This window comes from Barbus barbus (assembly GCF_936440315.1).
Source record: "Barbus barbus genome assembly, chromosome: 17".
Lineage (NCBI taxonomy): Eukaryota > Metazoa > Chordata > Actinopteri > Cypriniformes > Cyprinidae > Barbus > Barbus barbus.
In genome coordinates, this window is record NC_136745.1 from 30,004,358 (window position 1) to 30,027,853 (window position 23,496).

General features: G+C 37.0%; 2 protein-coding genes across 4 annotated transcripts in view; one reads left to right on the forward strand and one right to left on the reverse strand.

Moving 5' to 3' along the window:
- LOC306883440 (integrator complex subunit 10-like) overlaps positions 1-16,811 on the forward strand; it is a 32,630-nt gene extending 15,819 nt beyond the window's left edge. Inside the window, exons 4-18 of one of the 3 annotated variants that reach the window (XM_079438706.1) lie at positions 478-617; positions 1,056-1,137; positions 1,253-1,393; positions 3,400-3,571; positions 3,927-4,096; positions 6,759-6,889; positions 6,994-7,147; positions 8,322-8,404; positions 9,577-9,729; positions 9,812-9,920; positions 10,970-11,049; positions 11,130-11,292; positions 13,087-13,180; positions 14,885-14,953; positions 16,283-16,811. In XM_079438706.1, the coding sequence (XP_079294832.1) occupies positions 478-617; positions 1,056-1,137; positions 1,253-1,393; positions 3,400-3,571; positions 3,927-4,096; positions 6,759-6,889; positions 6,994-7,147; positions 8,322-8,404; positions 9,577-9,729; positions 9,812-9,920; positions 10,970-11,049; positions 11,130-11,292; positions 13,087-13,180; positions 14,885-14,953; positions 16,283-16,439 (1,898 nt within the window). In that variant the 3' untranslated portion in view covers positions 16,440-16,811. Of the gene's footprint in view, positions 1-477; positions 618-1,055; positions 1,138-1,252; positions 1,394-3,399; positions 3,572-3,926; positions 4,097-6,758; positions 6,890-6,993; positions 7,148-8,321; positions 8,405-9,576; positions 9,730-9,811; positions 9,921-10,969; positions 11,050-11,129; positions 11,293-13,073; positions 13,181-14,884; positions 14,954-16,282 lie in introns of those variants that run through there. The other 2 variants (XM_079438707.1, XM_079438708.1) reach the window with 2 other exon arrangements.
- Positions 16,812-18,019: 1,208 nt separating this feature from the next.
- tlr1 (toll-like receptor 1) lies at positions 18,020-20,504 on the reverse strand (the record flags this gene model as incomplete). The annotated part of the gene is made up of 1 exon (XM_079438705.1): positions 18,020-20,504. One exon carries the CDS (start codon positions 20,502-20,504, stop codon positions 18,111-18,113), a length of 2,394 nt encoding a protein of 797 aa, XP_079294831.1. The 3' UTR covers positions 18,020-18,110.
- Positions 20,505-23,496: the final 2,992 nt, after the last annotated feature.

Here is a 23,496-nt window from a genome sequence, read left to right on the forward strand (position 1 = left end):
GTTTAATTCTTTCATTTTTTATTTCTTTTCAGCTTCATTTCAGTTAACAGTGTTTTTAGTTTTAGTTCAGATCTAGTTTTTATTCATTTCCAGTTCATTTTACTGATTCATCTTAAACTTATTTTAGCTTGTTGCCAATAATTTTCACTTTTTGTTTTTCATCTTCTAATAGTTATATTTTATTTAATTTTATTTGAGCCTCATTTTAAGAAATAAGTTTTAATAGTTTAAACCATTCTTTTATTTAATTTCAGCTTTATTTCAGTTAACAAAAATATTTTGAATTAATCTCCAGCTCTTTTTTTTTTTTTTTTGCTTCAACTTAGTTTTTTCTTCTGTCTAATTTATATTTAATTTTAATTGTTTATTTTTAGTTAATCATTTGTTTATCAGCTGCTGTACTGTAGTTGAATCAGATGTATGTGACGGTTGTATTTCCTTCAGTAATCGTGTGTGTGTGTGTGTGTGTGTGTTCAGGTGTTTTTGAGACTCTTCCAGGTCCGGTTCAGTGTAAGATGCTCCTGAAGGCCACAGAACAGTGTTTTAACACACTGGAGAAAGCAGAGATGCTGTTGCTGCTGCTCAAGAGATTCCCGGAGTCTGTCGTTCAGCATGGAGTGAGTCAAATCATCTCACACACACACTCTTATTTTATTTTTCAAAGGCACCCTGAAATGAAAATAAAACAAATTATCAAAAATATCACATATAAAATGCAGAATTCAGTGAGTCACTGTGTGATTAAAAAAAGATGCATTTCAGTTTTTCTGCATGTCTGTTTATTATTAGTTTCATATGCATGTTATGATTAATTTATTATTCTTTTAAAATATTTTATTTATATAAAACACTTTAAATTAGTATTCTATGAAATGCATATTAAATATTTCATATACGTATTGTTAATAAACACTTGTTAATAGACTGTCACATATGTTTACACAATGAAAGTGCACACTAATAATAAGAATTTTAATTTTATTTATGGGTCATCTTTGAGAAATAATAATTTTTTTCAACCCAGCTTGACCTCTGACCCTTGACCTCTCTCTCAGGTCAGTTTAGGAGAGTCGTTATTGGAGGCGGAGACTGTAGAGAATCTGGACACGCCTGTCAACTGCTTCAGGAAGCTTTTCGGTACAAATTCATCATCTCTTTATTGTTTTATTTTTGTTTTATATGCTTTCTCCTTGAGCAAAGTGTGAGTCCTGTATTTGTTGTTGATCTGATTTTCTGTTTTCGTCTCTTTCAGTGTGTGACGTTCTGCCGCTGATCCTGAATAATCCAGAGATGTGTCTTCCTGTCAGTCTGCTGTATAAATACATGCACAAAGCAGCAGAGTTTTACATATGCTACGTCACGCGGGAGCCGTCAGCGGACGGACAGATGCAGGGTAAAAGCTTATTTGTTGTTGTTTTGGTTATTTCATGCATACCGAAAATGTGCATATTGTGCCCACTATATATATGTTTTGTACAAATATACATTAATATATATATATATATATATTATAGCTTTTTTAAACAAGACTATGAAAGCTTGTTTCTGCCACTGGATAAGACAATAAAAAAAGGTCATTGTGACTTTTCTTGTAAATCTAAACGTCAGAATTGTGAGATTAAAAAGTTGCAACTACATTTTTTTATATTTAATTTTTTGAGGGAAACTAAAAACAATTGCAACTAATTGAGGCTTTTTTTCTCTCACAATTCTGACTTTCTCACAGGTCTGAGATGTAAATTGCAAGGAAAAAAGTCAGATTTGTGAGAGAAAAAGTCACAATTGCCTATTTTATTTTTTATTCTGTGGCAAAAACTATTTTTTTTTAATGCAAAATGTAAACTCAGAATTGCACGAAAAAAGTCAGAATTTATATCTCAATTTTTATTTATTTTTTCCCCGAAATTCATTAAAAAAGACTGAATTGTGAGATACATTTTTTTTCTACATTATTGGATTGGATTGGATTCAATTTATTGTCATTGCACATGTAGGTACAAGGCAACGAAATGCAATAGAGAAGAAGAAATACAGCATAACATGAGGAAAGAGAGGAGAAAAAAAAGTGTCCTCGCACTGCGTTCTTGGAAGAGAACGCAGCGCGAGAACAGACAAAAAACCTCAGCATAAAGCACAGTCAACACAGGAACATAACTTGCATAGTAATCCTAGTTCAGACGAAACAGCCATCCGGCCAGCCGCCATTACAGCGCAACCCGTTAACGCCTGACAGGATGAAGCGACGAAGGCGTGGGATGGGGTTAGGGAGGTGTATGAGTGTGTGTATGTGTAAGTTCGTGTGAGTTCGTATGCCTTGAAATCCGTTTCGCCAGCACTCCAAACCAGTCGACTCAGTTCGCAGGTTGTGATGCGACATAGCAATTGCCATGGAAACGTCCTTGGACAGAGCACAAGCGCCCGACAATAACAAGGTGTTTTTGGGAGGAGGGAATGGAAGAAAGAGCGTCTCCCTGCAGTATTCACCGGAGAGTTGATACCAGAGCGGCCTTGCCAAGCCGTTCTGTTGTGGGAAGCCGGAAAGAGATAAGATTGTTTTGTCTTAGTGCGAACAGCTGTCTTCCAGTTTCACAGCTAATTCTCATTGTCCATTCTGATCTCCATGTCCGTCGATTTTTCTATCCAAAGCCGAGAGCTTAGCCGTGATTGAATCCATATTGCGGTTAATCGCCTCAGTCTCCGAGGCGACCGCTCTGCCTACAGCCTCAATCATGACGGGCAGCCGTGAGAGGTTTTGGACAGCCAGTCCCGTCTCCTTAATTTTCTGATAATTTAGGGCAACGCCTAATCCAAATAGCAGAAACCCAGTTATCATTGTTCCGAATAAGAAGATGTCTTCAATGTCCTCCACGGAGAGAGCCGCCAGACACACGATCCGCCATCTCTCCCATGCGTCCATCGTGTAGCCAGCAGCAAACGTCCCAGCGGGACATTCCGGTTCTCCAGATCCCGCTTTCCTAGTCGAGAAGATGGTGTCAATTGCATTTAGAGACCAGTTGATCAGATCCATAATTTCGGTTTTGCAAATAGTGCAGCGAGAGTCTCTTAAGAGGACAGGACAATACAAGAGAGCAAGCAGGGAAGTTCAGGAGGGAGGGAGGGAAGAAAAATGCGACCGCCTTCGAACAGAGCCAAACGAGAAATTATATAATTTATATTACATTTTATAATATTTTATATTGTTTATATTTTTTCATCCAGTGGTGGAAGAAACTTCCGTACAATACAGATTGTTTCAAAGCAGCTTTACCATAATAAACGGGAAAATAACAGTGTTCCAAAATTGATCACTTATCAAACCAATGGAGTTTGAGCTGTGAAGCAGCTCTGCAGCAGACCGTAGTGTTGTTATTCTGATGGTAATGGTGTATGATTCCTCAGGCTCTCAGGAAGTGGGCGGGCTCAAGTCTCCGGGCCGGGGGCGGAGTCAGCGGTATGTGATTGACGGGCTGTCGGAGAAGTCGTCAGTGGTGATGGAGCCGTGGGATAGGCTGCTGGAGATGGTGGGCGTGGTCGGATCACTCTGTGATTGGAAGGGAGAGAAAGCAAGCCGGTGAGCATCTGAGAAACAGTATCCTTACCCTCATGTCGTACCCACCCTTTTTATGAAATCCGAGAGCTTTCTGACCCTCCATAGACAGCACTGATGTCACGTGGACTATTTTTCCTTGCTATGTTTCTGGACCTGGGAAGATTGCAGTTGCATTTCTGTCTATGGAGGGTCAGAGAGCTCTCGGATTTAAGCAAAAATACCTTAATTTGTGTTCTGAAGATGAACGAATGTCTTACGGGTTTGGAACTACATGAGGGTGAGTGATTAATGACAAAATTTAAATTTTTGGGTGAACTAACCCTTTAATGACTGATGCGTACGATCAGCTCTCACTCTGTGTGTGTGTGTGTTGTAGGTCGTACTCGGAGCTCCTGCAGCGTGTTTCAGAGTTGTGTCGGTACATGTCTGCCACGGACGGTGAAGGTTTTGCCCGCTGCTGTGCTCAGATCGTCACCTGCTGCACACTTGTTCTGTTTCACAGCGCATTTCACTACGTCTCTGCCGTGCAGCCGTCACTCTTCCAGGGTCAGTTCACACGTCTGTGTGTGTGTGTGTGTGTGCCTATTTAACTATATTTGTACACAGAAGTGAAATAATCTGACAAAATCTCCCAAAACATCATTTTGTTGGCATCCTCATTTGTAAAATGAATAGGGATGTAACGGTATGAAAATTTCTCATCACTATTATAGTGACCAAAATTATCACGGTTATCAGTATTATCACGGTATTGTTAAAATGTGCTGGAGATGTTCAAAAAGTACAGATACATAAATCACTTTACCAAGTTTTAAACTTAAAAATGACTTTTTGTTTGCATAATCACTAAAACAATAACATTACCAATGAGGTCTGGATTTTAAATGACAACTTGACTGACACCAGTTTAATAGCATGTTCAAATAAATAATGTAAATGTTCAAATAAAGCTTTGAAAAAGTTTCATATAAAGGTAAAACACATTTCAGCCTTTAAAGAAAAGAGTTAAGTCAAAATGATAATTGATTAATAAGGGGAAGGGGAAGTGGTGTGTGTCCAAGTATAGTGACCCATACTCTGAATTTGTGCTCTGCATTTAACCCATCCTAGTGTACACTCAGTAGTGAACACACACCCGGAGCAGTGGGCAGCCAATGCTGCGGCGCCCGGGGAGCAGTTGGGGGTTTGGTTCCTTGCTCAAGGGCACCTCAGTCGTGGTATTGAGGGGGGAGAGAGCGCTGTACATTCACTCCCCCCACCTACAATCCCTGCCGGACCTGAGACTCGAACCCGCAACCTTCAGGTTACAAGTCCAACTCTCTATCCACTTATCTGCTCCATAAATAATTATATATAGCTTATCTGAATTGTTTAAATGTGTAGAATCCATATAAGCTTGTTTTTCATCAACCGGTTCAAATTTACAGCAGGGAATGCAAATATGATCCGTTTTTTGGCCAGACAGAAACTGCACACAGGCTGAATGTAAATAAGTGTCTGTAAATCCACTCTCTGACAGCAGGTGGCGCTTTATATGGAAAAGCTGAATTACAGCTGATTCCCGTGAACTCCGAGTCTGTGAACAAAGCAGTATTGCGTTTAAGAACGCTTCCTTTAGGTATTACATGGAGCTAAGATGAAAACAAAATGCCATCGAATCGTTTCTGAAGACAGTCAGATCCTTCAGAGGTACATTCATATAATTAATTCACTGATATATTCATTTGTATAATTCCCTCAGCACTCTTTTAAAACCTCCCAGCTTCTCCGCCCTGTTTTCACTCAGAACGAAACTACTCTGCTGCCGTGCACACGTGAGACTGTTAATTAACACTCTGCTTTATGCTTTATTTATTTATCGTGAGTTGTTCTGATCGCGGTAATCGAATACGGTTTTAATGATAATTAAAATATGAAACGGTAATACTAACCGTGGGGAATTTTATCATGATTTATCGTCAAACCGGTAATCGTTACATCCCTAAAAATGAATATAAAAATAAAACTAAAAAGTGTTTTATTTTTGTATTATAAAAATGAAAAAAAGTTAGTGTTAGGTTACAGTATTTATAACTAGCTGTATATAAACACAGTTAAAGTCCATGCAATGTCCCCATTTGAATAAATAAATCTGGACACAAAGTGATTGACAAGCATCTATTTTTTATTTTGTTGCAATATCATCCTTATTTAATATTAATTTATTTTAATTTATTTAAAATAAATGAAAATGATTTTTTTTTTATTTAAAGGAGGAAAAGTAACATGGAATCTTATAAAGTGCATCTACTTTTCAGCTAATTATGTACATTTTCCCAAATTTTTTGCTATTTTTTTTTTTGTCTTATATTTTAGTAATATAAATAGTGCTTTTAAATATGCTTTTATTTTCATATTAGATTTTTGTATTCATTTTAATTTTAGTTGTATTTTTTGTAATTCTGTTATGTGCTTTTGTCATTTGTATTAATATTTGATTTTACTATTTAATGAATGAATGAGTGAATGAGGGATTTATATAGCACTTTATTGTGTATTACTCTACACCCCAAACGCTTTACAATCATATGAAGGGGTCTCTCCTCAACCACCACCAGTGCATTTAAATTAAATTACCTTTATTTCAGCTTTAGTTTTAGTTCAGTTTTTGTTTATATCCTGTTAGTAATTTTAGTACTTCATTATTTAATATTCATTTATATAAATTAAATTTTTGTTTATTTAAAGGAGGAAAAGTAAATGTGTTAACATGTAATCTTATAAAGTGCATCTACTTTCAGGTAATAATGTACATTTTTCCCAAATTGTTTGCTGTTTTTTGCCTTACTGTGGTAGCAGAGACATGTATGATATATGAGTAATATCTCTTGATATAGACTTCGCCTTCTTTCTTTTGTGTGTACATTTGGGTGGTGTTATGCAAATCTTCCCACACTGTGACGTAGACATGTGGGGGCGTGTTTGAACGAGCCGTTTTAGGGGGGCATGGCAGAGTCTTAACTTTTAGAAAGAATATCTCTTTGTTTTTGAGACTTTAGTCTTTGCAACTTCAGGGATCTTATCTATGCACGATCAGCTTTTATCACTCCAAAGAGAAAGAAAAACTTGAAATCGCATCATATGACCCCTTTAAGTTTTATAATACAAGTAAATAACTCAAGTAAATAAGTGAATAACAAGTAAATAAAGTGTGTGTGTGTGTTGTCAGGTCACGCGTCTCTGAGCTCGTGTCCGTGGGTTCTGCTGGAGGATCTGTCCAGTGTTTACACTGATGTAGAAGTGGAGCGAAAACACACACACAAGAAACGCAAGCTGGCCGACGGATGGGAGAAAACCATGGTCAGGCTCATGTGCTATTATTATTATTATTATTATTACTACATTAGCATATGCAAATGAATGTGGTGAACATGACTGCTCTGTGTGTGTGTGTGTGTGTGTAGAGCTCTGATGATGAGGACGTGTTGGCCAAAGGCAGAGGGCGACACATTGTGGTGAATAAAGCAGAGATGCTGGGTTGGGCCGAGACTTTAGAGCACTTCCGTACGGCCAGAGAGAGCTGGGACCTGCTGCACTCACACCAGAGCCTGGAGACGGGTCTGTACAACTCACTGTCTGTCTGTCTCTGCTTGTCTGTCTGTCTATCCATCCATCCGTCTGTCTCTGTCTGTCTGTCTGTCTGTACAACTGACTGTCTGTACAATTGACTGTCTGTCCGTCTGTCTCTGCTTGTCTGTCTGTCTGTCTGTCCGTCCATCTGTCTGTCCATCCATCCGCCTGTCTCTGTCTGTCTGTACAACTGACTGTCTGTCTGTACAACTGTCTGTACAACTGTCTGTACAACTGTCTGTACAACTGACTGTCTGGCTGTCTGTCTGTCTGACTCTGTCTGTCTCAAGGAGCATGTTGTCTAATTTAAAACTATGATGTTGGTCTTGGTTGCTGGGTCTTTTTCTGAAAATCATTATTTTTGTCTTTTTGGGGCCCATGACTGACAGAAGCTGTGCAGGAGGTCTAGATGCTGCTGTAGACCCTCTTTAGTGGGAGACAGCAGCACCAGATCATCAGCAAACAGGAGGCATTTGACTTCAGTGTCTAGTAGAGTAAGACCAGGTGCTGCAGACTGATCCAGAGCCCTGGCTAACTCATTGATGTATATATTGAACAGTGTAGGACTTAAGCTGCAGCCCTGTCTCACTCCACAACACTGAGGGAGGAATTCTGTGTGTTTGTTACCAATCTTAACAGCACATTTGTTGTTTTTTTACATTGATTTGATGATGTCATATGTTTTTCCTCCGATGCCGCACTGAATTAATTGAAGAAAAAGGCTTTCCTGTAGCTCAAATAGTAGAGCATGGCGCTAGCAACGCCAAGGTCATGGGTTCGATTCCCAGGGAAAGCAAGAGCTGATAAAAATATAAAAACTGTAACTTGAATTCAATGCAAGTCGCTTTGGATAAAAGCGTCTGCTAAATGCATAAATGTTAATGTAAAAAGACCTTCATGCCAAATGGAGTCAAAAGCTTTTTGAAGTCAATAAAGCATGAGAAAATTTTGCTTTTGTTTTGGTTGATTTGCTTATCGATTAAGATATGGAGAGAGTATATATGGTCTGATGTGCAATATTTTTATGGATTGGACAACTGTCTGTCCGTCCGTCTGTCTCTGTATGTCTCTGTCTGTCTCTCTGTGCAACTGTCTGTAGATTCTACAGGTTATGAGTTTTAAAGTGTAAATGATGAACTCCTGTATTACTGTTTTATTCCAGAGTTCGTCAAGATATGCTCAGCGTGGAAAACTGAGATGTGGATGTGGTTTCGCATTTTCCTTACAGATACGATCATTTATCAGGTATGATATGAGTTTAATTTACTGATTTTTTTTTACTTGATCGATTGATAATATAGGTCATATATGAAGTCATAACTGTAAATATACCTGTTTCTAGTTTAAGATTTTCACCAGACTGATAGAAAAAGCTGCTCACACATCAAAGTGACATCTGATCCGTGAGCAAGTCAGTTCTGTTCGGTCAAACTGATTCACAAATCAATCTGAATGGTTCTTTAGTGAATCAGACGGAGTCTGAATATTTATTTATTTATTTTCTGTAAAGACCGCTTCACACCAAGATTGAAACCACAAACAAAAGCAAATATATTGACCAATTATCATCCGTGACCAGAACAGTCAGTTTTAGAATATAATAATTAATCACAGTATAATTATGTTAGTTGCGCCATAGCATTACAATTATAGTGTTTATTAATATTTTGAATATGCTGTTCATTTCATTTTGGACATTTGCATTCATTTTAATTTGAGGGTTTTTTTGTAATTCTGTAATGTGCTTTTGTTTATTTCCTGTTATTAATTTTATTACTTCAACTTATTACTTATTACACTACTTATTTCAGTTAACTGCAAGGCAACATTTCTAATTTCCTAAGTTTTCCATCTAAAATTTATTTGTGTTTCATGTCAGCTTTATTTCATTTAGCAAAAACTATTTTTAATACTTTTAGTTTTAATTAACAACAATTCCATGAAATCAAGTTAAAATATATCAGAATATAATTTTAATATGTCAGTGTCTCCATAGCAGTGGTATTTTAGTATTATTTGTATAAATTTATATTTTATTAACATTTTAAATTGGATTTTGTCATTTTATTAGTTTTTTTTTTAATATTACTTTTTAGATTCAATTATTTTGTTTGTTTTATATTTATAAATATATTTAAATAAATTTTATATTTATTTATTTATTTATTTATTTATAAAAAATATATAATTTAGTTTTTGTTCATTCCCAGTTAATAATTTTAGAGATTTGACTTAAACCTATTTCAGTTTGTTGGCAAAGTAAAATTCTCTCATTTTCCTTTAGTTTAAGTTTTTCATCTAATATTCATTTTTATTTTATTCCAGCTTTATTTCAATCGACAAAAATGTTTCAATAGTTTTATTTGCGGCAGATATTGGTGCTGTGTTCAGTCTTTACCCGTCTGTGTGTTGTTCAGGGTCAGTACCGGAAGGCTCTGTCCAGTCTGGGTCTGATGTCATCGCTCCAGCAGAACCAGAACCAGAGCTCTCTCTCCAGCTCCTCGAGTCTAGAGACGCAGCGGGCGATCATACAGCAGGCCTCCTGTCACTACACGCTGGGAGAGTACAGGGTAACACACTCACACACACACACACTGCATTAGACCTGCTGTGTTTAGCGCATCTCATCGTGTTCATGCTGTGTTTTGTCAGATGGCATGTGAGAAGCTTCTGGAGGTGGTCTCTGGTCTAATACCCCAGAATCATGAAGCGGTGAAGAGCAGCGAGGAGCAGCGCAAACCCCGCAGCAAAACCAGGAAAGGTGCGTCTATAGCACATACATAAACCACTGTTTTACTACAATACTTTTTAATTTTTATTTTATTAACTCTTGTTCATTTCTTTTCTTTTTTTTTGGCTGTGTAAATACTTAGAGCATACCTTAATTAGATGTTACACTGTGGACCTTAAAAGAAAAACTAAATAAAACATTTCAACGTCAATATTTAATCTCAGTGCCATTAAAGCATATGATCATGCATTCTTTGTTAATAGGCTTTCATTCTGTTGGCAAGGCTTTGAAATGTTTGCTATTTTTAAAATTTGTACTATTTTCCACCCAATATTGTTGTTTATCATTGACTTATTCAAGACTGTACATTTTTTTTATTATTTTAAAGACTGCGTAGCCTTTATTATAACTAAAATAATTTATTTTGTGTGTGTTTTGATTATAAAAACAACAGTAGCATTAAGTTAACCAACTGACAATTAAAGGGTAAAAATCCAGAAAGTGAATGCATTTTTGGTGGTTATGATCAGAACTGATGTTCTTAAAAATCTGTCATATTTATATATATTATTTATTTATAAAAAATATATATATATTTTTTTCATTGATTGTAACTTAATAATTATTAATAAGTTATATTTGTTTCACAGTAGTGACACTTTTGAGTACCAAAATAAAAAATGGTCCCATTTATTAACATTTGATGACATGAACAAACAATGAGCAATATATTTTTAGAGTTCACCATTCCTGGCTGGTGGAATAATCTTCCCACCCCTATCCGGAACGCCGGATCCCTGGCAATATTCAAGCAACAACTGAAAGCTCCTCTCTTTCAGCAGTACTTGACTTCATCCTAAACTCACTCTTTCCCTCTATCTTTCTCTCCGCTTACTAGCTTGTACTTATTTGAACAATGACTGAGACTTGGTGTTACGAGCACTTCCTCTGTCTGATTACCTCTTCAAGATGAATCGCTTTTTGTATTCCCCAATTGTAAGTTGCTTTGGATAAAAGCGTCTGCCAAATGACTAAATGTAAATGTAAATAATAGGAAGATCTCTCTCCTCTGTTGCTAGGTAACGATCTGAGGCTCGTCCCCTGCACCAGTAAATCCATCCTTCCGTTCTGTCTTCAGCTCATGTTGGCCTGTTTTAAGGTACTGGATCTGAACCATTCACCCTCTCTCAAAGCTCATAGCTCAGATTCGGTTTTTAACTCGTTTCCTCTCTTTCTAAGCCGAGGGCCTTCACAGACAACAGAGACGACCTGGCTCTGGGTCATGTGGTCGTTCTCCTGCAGTATGATTGGCCGCAGGGTGAGAATCTCTTCCTGAAGGCGGTGGATAAGATCTGCCAGCAGGGCAGCTTCCAATACGAGAACTTCTTCAACTACGTCACCAGTATCCTTCAGAAGAGAGATCGGCCAGTCCTCCAGTGTTATGATTCATCTAAAACCTTTACTTCAAGCCTTTATGTATAAAGCATAATAAAAGTAGTTTTAATGCATTAATTATGCCTTATAATGCACTTATAATGCATGGCACAATCTAAAGAATAATTGTAACCACAGTTAATACATTATAACGCTTATCAATTCGTTGTTACACTATGCATTTTAAATTTGGTCATAATTATGACAATACATCATGTATTACAACGCACAATAGGATTCATTATTATGCATTATAGCCTCTAATAACCCTTTATAATGCATTATACATAAAGGCTTTAAGTAAAATGATAGCTATTCTAATTTTTGTCTAATGCATACAGATGTTATGATCTCATATTAATTTATAGACTACTAAAAATTAATCCTAGAAAACCTGGCATATGAAATAATAGGCACTGAACATATATATACATGAGTTCACTGAACATATACATAAAATGTTTTATATTACGTTATATTTCATCCATCAGGCTTTTATGGCTCATATAGTCTGATATAGTGAGAATATGATACCTGAAATATTGAAAATAATAGGAAAAAATGTCTAAATTTTATTAAAAAGGGCTAAACTGAGCGAAACTATGCAATTTGGGGCAGGCAATAAGCCCTTTCACACATACAGACTTTTCCGGAAAATTACCGGTAAATTACCGTAAAGAGATCATGTGTGAATGTGTTTCGGCAATTTACCGGTATGAGAAGTTGTAACATTACCAGTAAATAGCCGGAATTCTGTATCCCATGTATCAGCCTATGTCCGTCGCACAGACCTCTGCATTTGCGTAAACATAACTGTTCACATTTACTTAAGAAAAAGCCTGGATACTCGCCAGGACGGCCATTTTTGTGTAATTTTGTGTGTATTTGACCACTTAAGTTCGACAACAAACTAGGTAAAATAACTCGATATGATACTCGCTCTAGGCGGCTTTGGATGTGACTGTGAGCCTTGAAACAGCCTCTGGAGCGCGAGAGTACCGATTGGCTTAAAAAGACGTGCAAATTATACATTTTTTGTGACGATGCCACAATGACCCGATTAAACAAGTTACAATTTTGTCAATTGTCCCGAAATGCGAGCGAAAGTCTTGGATCGGTGTTGATGTGAAGCAGCTTTGATAGAGTGAAAGAGAGAAGACGCGGTCCAGCTGAATCACTCACGCTGTTTTCAAATGACTGCTTTAATCTGCTAGTTTGTGTGGATTTATTTACTCATATAACCTACTTGCTATGTTATAAATGTTTGCAGGAATTTCCCTCATTATAAACTTGAAAGCTGCAGGGATGAGTAAAACTATGAAATATACACACAATCCCCCACGAAATTCTGGACATGATTAATTATAACTCTATTACAGAGATTTGTGAAATAAAATTTCATTATTTTTTCCCCCAGGCCTGGAAATTGCTGTTTTCAAAATGTATTAAACGCTGTTAATCACTTAACATGATCGGCTGTGTGAATGTTGCCTGTGTGAACAGCGCATTTTTTAATTTACCGTTAAAGTCGTTCCGGTAATTTACCGCAATTTACCGGTATTACTGTGTGAAAGGGGCTATTGATGGTTATATGGACAAAAAACTGATGCAGTAGCTTTATAGAGTTCATTTTTCACATTGCAGGACCAATTGAAATGTTTAACATGGTCTCAACCTTTTAATCAGACACTAATTCTAATCATAATTCAGAATGAGTGTATTTTTATATGAATATCTGTCCTTGACCAGCTTTCTGTCTGAGACATTGACATGTTAGAAGAGTTTGCTTACCTTCGCACGACAGAAGGAGGGCGGGTCCAACTGGAGCTGCTGCCCAATCAGGGGATGCTCATCAAGTAAGTCCCGCCCACATCACACACATCAGCCAATGGAACTGGAGATGATGAGAAGTGATCATCAAAGGTCTCTCCCTCCTTCCTGTTTCCTTTCTCCTTTTGTTTTGGACAAAGGCTGCAGTTAAGACCAACAGCGAGACAGGAAGAAGGCGGTTTGCTTAGCGTGTTTTCTTTACCCTGCTTTAGTGCTGATGTCCTCGAGCTGCTTTTTGAAGCCTTTTTGATTCGTTTTATGGTCTTTGTCTGACGTTGTGTGGGGTTTTAAACGGGTTGCAACTTGCAAGTTCAGGTCTGTTTAGGAATCGAGAACAGTTTTAAAAATATTGGATGAACAACAGAGCTAGATCATAATGAACTTAATGAAAAGACTTAAAAGTAAAGGTTTTTTATTGACACTGATGGTTCCATTAAGAGCCTTTATCATCCATAAAACCACTAAAGGTTCTTTATAGTTTAAAAAGTTACTTGAGATTATAAAAATGTTCTTTACACTAAGAAAAAAATGGTTTTAAGAACTGGGAACCAAAAATGGGTTTCAAATCATTTTGTGTCCACGGCCAAAACAGCGAAAGAAGTACTTAAATTAGTTTGTTGTTCAGACATTCTTGTTAAAATATAAATATCAGCTGTATGCAAAGTGATCCACATTTGGTTTTCGACCACTGAAAATGGATAAAATTCAGCAATTTGGACACAGAGTCAAATTAGATCCCCATATCTTTTGGATTAAACTATACAGGGCCTTAAAAATAAAGATTACTAAAGAAAAGTTTATTAAGAACCAGTATCTGAAAGGATATTAAGATATCTTTAATACTTCTAGAGTTACAGAAATGCAAACTTTCAACAACAAAAGTATATTTATGCCACTCAGACAGGTATGTTTTATGGCACATTTAGATCCCCATATATCTGGGATTGAACCATATAGGGCCTTAAAAATGAAGATGCTAAAAGACAAGTTTGTTAAGAACCAGAATCTGAAAGGATATTAAGATATCTTTAATACTTCTTGAGTTACAGGCATGCAAACTTTGGAGCAAGTGCTTTTTCCCATTTTTGAACGGTCACCACTGGCATATAATACAACAAAGATTGCTAAAGTCAACAGATTTTACTATTAGACCTACTAATCTCTGTATAAAAATAAAATGATGATGCTTCAATCTTTCGAAAAGTCATTTTTAACCCGCTGTAATTTGGCTCTGAATCTCATGTTAGTCCTCTATGAAATAGTGGATTACTCAGTAAATATACATCCATTAAGTTTAATATTTTGCCTTTTAGCACTATTTATGTTTGTCTTTCTCAAGAAAAAAATGTAAGACAGGCAAGTTTCTGGAATTTGGTTGATTTGACCCGGAATGACCCTTCTTCTGTGGCATCACTGCAAAAACTTATTTTAGAAACCATTATTTTTAAGAGTGCACTTATAAATATAAATTATTTAAAAAAATATTACATTCATGTCTGAATAAAGCAAGAGCTTTACATTGTAAATCAGTAGAAAATGACTGTGTTTTGTCACAATGGGATTTTAGATGAAAAATAGAGCGGGAAAAATGTTATTTTAAGCTTTTTAATGGTAGTTTTAGGATGTGCCGCTAGCTCTTGATGGGCTGTTTGTAGGTTGTGGGAGTAAATCAGCTGTGATCATGCTGTCGTAGTGCTGGTGGTGCGTTTATGAGTGTTTGCTGTCCGTAGGAACCCCAGCCCCGCCCTGGGGGTGGAGTTAAACACCCTGCTGCTTCCAGGGGCTCAGAAGGCTGACAGGTACCCCGCCCCCAACCCTCCCAGACTCCTCCCAGCCTGATCATGTGTTCACATTCTCTTCCTATTATTTCTCTTCATTCCGCTCAAGCATTTTCATTTTGCAAGATCGTTCCCGTTCTCATACGGCTCCTTTTCCGTTGTGTTTTACGCAAGATGTTGTGACGTCTTCAAAGAATGTTTTTTGTTTGTTTTATATTACATTGTGTCTGTAGTTTTCATTGAATTGCAGCGTTTTACATTCATGAGTGAATCTCACAGGTGATGTCAAGAAATGTCTGAGTTGTATCGCACCTGGGAATCAAAATTAAAAAATAGAAAATTATATTTTGCAAGATCAAATTTGCAATTTTTTTTTTTTTGCAAAAATCACATTTACAGTAATGAAAATGTGGAAAATGTCTCATTCTCTTTATTGAAATGTAAAAAAACAGATTTTAAATACTGAAGAACAAGTGCAAGTGTACACAATGTATTTACTCATTGTACTGCTTGTTTTAAATTGAAACAAATGTTGATTTATTTATAAATGTATATAATTTTTTTCACGTTACAGATTTATTTAGAGATTTTAATGTGCTTAAAAATTGTACTATGCCCAAAACAAAACAAACAAACAGAAAAAGTGCCATCATCCAAAATAAGTTGTTGAATACAAAAAATATTTATTTATAATTACAAATTTTATTTTTTATTTTAATTTATTTACTTTTTCTTTACATTATGAATCTTTATTTGTATTTTATTTGTATTTATTTATTTATTTATTATTGGAAAGTCATGGCCTAATGGATAGAGAGTTGGACTTGTAACCTGAAGGTCGTGGGTTCGAGTCTCGGGTCCGGCAGGGATTGTAGGTGGAGGAGTGAATAACCAACACTCTCTCCATCCTCAATACTCATTGGCTGTCCACTGCTCCGGGTGTGTGTTCACTACTGAGTGTACACTAGGATGGGTTAAATGCAGAGCACTAATTCAGAGTATGGGTCACCATACTTGGCCACACACCACTTCCCTTACCCTTTTTCCCCTTTCCCTTATTTATTTATTTAATTTGGGATGCAATATGAGCCAGACGTTTCTTTGTGAGCTTCACCCTTATGTGTATTTTCTGCCACAATATTCGTTTGTGTGTGTGTGTGTGTTCAGTATTTGATTGGAAGAGCGTTGCTCTTATATCAGTCTGAATGTGGAGAAACTGCGGTTTCGAAATGGTTTTATTTCTTGTTTGGGTTCTGCATAAAGTTCACGTTCAGTACTCGGTTCTTTCTGTATTTTGTGACCTGTATCAGCTCAATGTTGTTCTCACATGCCGTGTGTCTGTTTTCATAGACATCACACCGTGACTCGAGGAATCACCAAAGGTGTGAAGGAGGATTTTCGGCTGGCGATGGAGCGTCAGGTGTCGCGGTGCGGAGAAAACCTGCTCACGGTGCTCCACCGCTTCTGCGTTAACGAAAAGATCATCATCGTCCAGTCATTACCCTGAGCGACCTCTGACCTTTAACCTATGGATCAGTTCAGTTTTGTTACTTTTCAGACATTTTTTAAATGACTTCTCAAACTTTTTGGCATCAAATATGAAGCTTCAGACATGTTTAGAGTCGTGATGCACCAGTCATCAAGCAGATCTCATTTAGGTCATGGTTTTATTTTAGGTATTAATGAACATTGAAAAATATTCAGCATTTTCTTATTATTTGTCTGTAAAATGCAGAATTCACTGTTAAAGCAAATGCAATATGTTCACATTGTATTGTTGTAAAATACTTCATGAATTAACTAGACTGTTATTGTGTAATATAATGTTGTGCTAGCAGCTCATAATAAAACATTTGTTCTCTAGTAGAGTATGGAATTTAATTGTCATTCTCTACCCTTTTTCAGTTTATGCATCACTAACGTGGTCTTCCTTAAGGTCCCTATTCACTGTAAATCTCAGGATGTCTTTTGTCTCATTTATGGTTTTTAATTTCAAGGATTGTACATTTGTACATTTGTTTATTTATTGCAAAATTCCATGATGTAAATAATAATTGTATCATTTCATTTAGTAAAAAAATATTTTCCAAGCTCTAAAACATTCTATTGATAGAATTTGTGAGTAAAACAATATATTAAAAATCCTGAATTCTTATGCAATGAATCACAAACAACTGAAAAAGGCATGCATATTCATTGCTTAAAAAGACTGGGAACCCTGAGGAAAATTCAGAAATTTAAGGACTTGGAGTAAAAAAGGTTGAGCCACTGTTGTAAAGTTATTAATTGCAATGATTGGTACCGAGCACTGCAAAAGTACCAATCATTGCAATTAATAACTTTACAACAGTGGCTCAACCTTTTTTACTCCGAGTCCTTAAATTTCAGAATTTTCCTCAGGGTTCCCAGTCTTTTTAAGCAATGAATATGCATGCCTTTTTCAGTTGTTTGTGATTCATTGCATAAGAATTCAGGATTTTTAATATATTGTTTTACTCACAAATTCTATCAATAAAATGTTTTAGAGCTTGGAAAATATTTTTTGACTAAATGAAATGATACAATTATTATTTGCATCATGGAATTTTGCAATAAATAAACAAATGTACAATGAAATGTTAGCATAAATAGGCATTATAAATACATTTAGTTTTTGATGTACCAGAAAATGATGCAAGGTACTGCCTTAAAATGAAAAAAAAAAAAAAAAACTTAATTTTAATTGTATTTTCATTTAATTATTGCATCATTCCATGATGTATTTAATAATTCCATTATATATATATATATATATATATATATATATATATATATATATATATATATATAGTTTGTTAGTATGTGAAATCTCTCCATATTCTAGCAAAACAATTCTGACAAAGTTAAAACAAATATAGTTATGGAGTTTTCCGAATAATAGATTTTAAAAACCTGATACAGTTTTATCATAAAATGTTCTCACCATGAAATAGCCACGTGAAGCTGGCATTGCGTAAAAAAAAAAAGAATAAACTCCATTTTCCAGGTCCATAAATATCTTAATTTTAGACATGTTTTGTCTTATTTCAAATTATTTTAAGTCATCTTGAGGCCCCTGTGGAAGTTTGCTGAAGCCCTCTGGTTGAGAACCACTTTTTTAAATGAGTATCTGCTTGACAATCTCTATGAAAATTAGTCACTATTCTTCTCTCTCTGACGGACTGGGAAGGTCGGCCTGCAGAACTGCTCTGAGATTTGCCCAGAAGAGTTTCTGCTTAGCTCCCTCCTGTGGCCACTCCAGATAGGTGCGTCTGGACATCATAGCCTTGAGCTGGTAGTACTTGGAGGGAATGAGATACAATGGCAGAGGTTCCAGCAGAATGAGAATAATGCTGTCCATCCCTCGCGTCACCCGCTGGTGATTGGCGAAGTAGAGTTCGTAGTGGCACCATTCGCTCTGGACGAAATGAGAGGAGAGCACAAAGACGCACCTTCGGCTCTGCTCGATGCATCGGAGGATGTTCTGGACGATTGTCTTTCCTGGGATGAAATCGCGCTCGTGGTGACACACTCGCAAGCCATAGTCGCCTTCGAGCTTGGGAAGAAATTGAGATTTTACCCAATCGGCGTTCTTTTGGCTGTACGATATGAATGCATGGAAGCGCAACCCTTCCAAGTCTTCTGATTTCCTTTGGGAAGTTATTGCGTTGTGCTTGGCTCGTGTCCATTTCCATATCATCTTGAGGTACCATGGCACGTCCAGACGATTGCAAAGAAGGCTAACAGTGACTATTAAAGTGATTGTCGGGATCAGAATAGTAATAGCTAGAATCCAAGCATTGCAGGAGATCTCAGGAAGGTAGAAGTCTTCTAGTAAGGAGTTGCTCCAGGATTCTGGGTAACTGCATCGGTATCCTTCCGGCCAATGGCCAAGAGTCAAACCAAGAGTTTCTCTTCTCGGTCGTGTCGCTCGGTCTTTAATAAGAGTGCTGAATTCACGCAAAGCACATGTACAGATGAAGGGGTTGCGACTTAAGTCCAGCTCTTCAAGATGCGGACAAGTCTCGAGGGCTCCCGGTAAAGGCGAATGAACGGAGTTGGATCTTATAGAGAGCTTCTGCAGGTTTGGGAACGCTTGGCAGGTGGGAAGGTCTAGAAGACGGTTGTCCATAAGATCAAGGACCCTCAAGTCATTCAAAACCCGAAGATCTGAAGGAACTGAGGTCACTCGGTTATTCCGAAGGTTTAGGATCCGTATGGAATCAGGCAAACACTTGAAGACGCTCTGGTCGAACCCGTTCGAAGACAAATCCAGTTGGACAACTTTGGGAGGCCAAACGCACTTGCCTTGTTCCTCTGAATAGGTAAGTGTGTTCTGACTGAGGTCGATGTATTGAAGTGAATCCATGAGATGTATTCTTGAGGTCAGTGGTCTAAGGAGTTTCAAGTTGTTCCCCTTCAGAACCAACTTTACTAGGTTTGTCATTGTATTGCATTCAGTATCCGGATCAATCGAGAAGACGTTTTCTGTAAGAGCGCAATCGGACAAGTCCAACACCTCGATCTGGCTAACAGTCGAAGGACAGGTCATGAAGATGATTGGCGTTTGGGTTAAACTGACGTTTCTTGCAGGCATGTTTATGAAGAAGTCATAGAGCTCTTCCTGATTGAAGATGAATTCGGTTACGGATGCTCGAGTTGTAGAGAAGGAATCCAACATGCGGCTTGTGGACAACAGTATGCCGTCTTCCATTTTCGTCATCGTAAGGTCTGAGAAAGAAAGCTGTCGGATTGTAGACTGCAATATTGTGTTCACGCAGCTTGTTAGAATGTGCCAGGTGGTTTCCACTTTGGAGATTTCCAAGCTAACGGTGCGTAGGATTCCTCTGTGGTGTATCTGCTGGATGACCTTCATCCCACTGTCCACCAAAGTGAATTCGACTTCTTTAAACGCCGCAAAAACATCAATGGCGATTGCAATGTCAAGGTCACTTTTGGACAAGGCGATGATGGCTTTCTCGGAGTGTACTTCTGTAAGACTGTTCTCCTCATACATCTGTAGGCCATTTGCATTAATAAAGAGCGTTTTGAGAGTAAGATTGGCGATGTAAGTGAAGTCTTGGTTGCTGATTGATTTGGCGCTCAGGCCCAACCACTGCAGGTGTTTCAAGGTGGAAAATTCCCTTCCTAGCGCCATGATGGAAAACAAGTTGGACGACAAGTCTAAGAGTTGCAGACGTCCCATTTTAAGCAGGTACGGTTGGTCCGAGAGGTTCTGGAGTCTGTTGTGCGACAGATCCAAGATCTCCAAAGCCGGTGTGGAGTTAAATGTATCCATGTCTATGTTCTCCAGTATATTCCAGGACAGATTGAGGAAGTGGAGTCGTGGTGTTGTGATAAAGTCTTTGGCGGTCAGTGCCTGGATGCGATTCAGCGACAGATCCAAGTCCTCCGTTGACGGTTTGAGGCCGGGGGGAACAGAGGACAGGTTCTGAGATGAGTAATTCACTATGATCCGCTTAATGCCCAGAATGAGAGACGGGTGGAAACACGTGACATAAACAAACAGCAGCCACCAGCCTGACGGCTTCATCTTTCTGAAGGAGAAAACACACATGATTTAATTTCCTGTTTTAAGTCAACCGCATTTTTAGCTTGTCAGTTTTCACTTTTACTCAAGTCTCTAGCATTAGTTTGCATTGTGGTTGCATAAGAGTATAAATAAACGAATAAATGCAAATGAAGGCATTTGGGAAATAGTGCATTTGGACTACTTTTACTGTAAATCAAAAGACTTTACAGAGTGAAAGTTATTAAATGTTATGGTATAATATGGTGAATATGACAACGTTGGCATTTCAATTTACTGTACATCAGTATATTTAAAATTCGTGTTTAATTAGCATGTAAATTATCTTTTAAAAATGTTCTGAACTGTTTTCCTGTTACCTGCATTGTTTTTAACTGATCACGTTTATTTTGGTTCAGCATAGTCTATAACCAAATGCTCCTATTGGCATCAGATTGGACAGACAGACAGACAGACATATAGATAGATAGATAGATAGATAGATAGATAGATAGATAGATAGATAGATAGATAGATAGATAGATAGATAGATAGATAGATAGATAACATTATTTCTCTTACCCGTCTGCTGTAGATGAGGTTGTTCAATGACTTATGAAACTGTAGATCACATTTAAATGATGTTACTCAACTTCTGCTTTTATAGATGTTTCACTTCCCCAAACTTCAGTCATTTACTGATAGTGACCAAGTTATTTACTCTCAGAGATGGAGCCTCATATGGAAGTAATACTTTGACTTTGTTGCAAGTTTCTTAAAGTTTCTCAATCATAGAAGCCATTCATGTCACAATAAGCGGTTGCTACATGTTTTATTTTGTTTTGAATAAGTATTGCATAGCCTAACTCTAACACATCTGATTTATAATTATATATATTAATATTAATATGTGACCCTGGAGCACAAAAGCAGTCATCAGTAGCACAGGTATATTTGTAGCAATAGCCAACAATAATCATTAGGATATAAAGTAAAGATCATGTTCCATGACAATATTTCTTAATAAAAATTTTGATTAGTAATATGCATTGCTAAGAACTTCATTTGGACAACTTTAAAGATGATTTTCTGAATATTTAGATATTTTTTTTTTGCACCCTCATTTTCAAATAGCTTTATCTCAGCCAAATATTGTCAGATCCTAACAAACAATACATCAATGGAAAACGTATTTATTCAGCTTTCGGATGATGTATAAATCTCAATTTCAGAAAATAGAGCCTTATGACTGGTTTTATGGTCCAGGGTCACATGTCAAAATAGGATGTTTAACAAAAATTGTTAAATCGTGTTTAATGTTAACTGTATGCACCAAGGGTCTGAGAGTAATGCAATTTCAATTCTCTGTATGTATGTACTGTACATGTGGAAGAATTGACAATAAAGCTGACTTGAACTTGAACTTGAACTTGAAAAATCATTGCTTAAAAATTAAGCAGCTTTTGTTTGACTGGTTTTGGCAGAGTAAGCAGTACCATATTTGACCGGCAGATGATTTGGTTGCTCTTGTGTGTGTGACAAAGCAACCATCATGTTTTATTTGAGCTTTAGGTGTTTTATCAAAGAATCTTGAGTATTTTAAAGCACCAGGCGACGGTGTGCTCCTGACGTGAAGGATGAAGGTAATTATGTGTAATTATGGCCACTATAGTTTTGAGCAAATTAAGGCTGCATTTCAATATGAAAATGTAATATAGCCTATGTAACGTAATACAAGTAATATTAATATGTAATTTAAAGAAATAGTTTAATTTAGCTCAAAGGGAATCATTTATGATTTTATAGGGATTTGAACAGAATCAGTGTTACGGCGATTAACTGAACGAGCCGTATAACAAACTCTGTACTGGATATTAAAATCCAAAATATAGTGAAAACACTATTAAACAGCACAGTAACAAGACATTAACTTGTGAGCAGAAAACACAAGATACTTCTCTTTTCAATATAAATTAGATTTTATTTATATAAACCTAAGACAAACTAATCTAACACATGAACACACGCATTCACACGTTGCAGAAAGAGAGAAAGTGAGGAAAGGATGAGTTTAAGAGAATGGAAATGTGAAATCCCAAGTTTAGTTGTATAGTTGCATAGACCTGAACAACCATCAATCACTTATTTACCCCTCGTTTTGAGTTTCTCAATGAGGCTAAGATTTATATTAAAGTCACCAATTCAGAACTTGGAGGCGTTACTTGCTTGCTTTGGGTTGTGTCGTCGTTGCAGACGGGGTTCCCCGAAGTGTCTGATGGGTTGAGGGTTCAGTAGTCTTTGAAGTGAGGTCTTGGGCGTTGGCTGAGGATGCGGAGTTGGTCTGGTCGAAGTTTGAAGCGAGTGCAGTCGGAGCTGGACTTTGTAGCAAACTTACATTAGAACACGATACTCCATGGAAAGAAAAGAAACTAAAGTAAAAGACTAAAAGGATGTAACGAGACTAGGTTGGTTTTCTTTCCATCACGGTAGCAGCTGGCATGTGGGCCAGAGCACGCTCAAAGAGCAGCACGCGGTGGCAAAAGTGAAGCACAAAGGGTGTAAGAGAGTAAGAGGTTTTGAAAAAGAGCGATTAAAATATGGTGTCCTGAGCTTTTAAACTCGGCTTTCAGACCGTCCCATCTGGACGTCTTGACCAATTAGATACTGTCCTTGCTTGGGGTATTGCTTTGTTCCTCGACCCCCCTAATAAATCAACTTGTTATCTGTTCAGTCAGAGGTCTGAACTTTACAGGCTCTTGCAAAGTATACTTTTAACATCGATTTCTATAACAAGACTACGATACATTTGACAAATAATTGATTGGAAGAAACATTTAAAGCATGAATTTTCAAACTCATACATATCAAACATGCATCTGAATCCTTCAGCTATTCAATAATGATTAAAAAGACACATATTATTTGATTAAAACATGATATGTGGGTTACAACATAATATGGGGTTCTGTATAAAAATGTCCTTTTAGGATGATTTTATGTGCGTATGAAAAAGAAA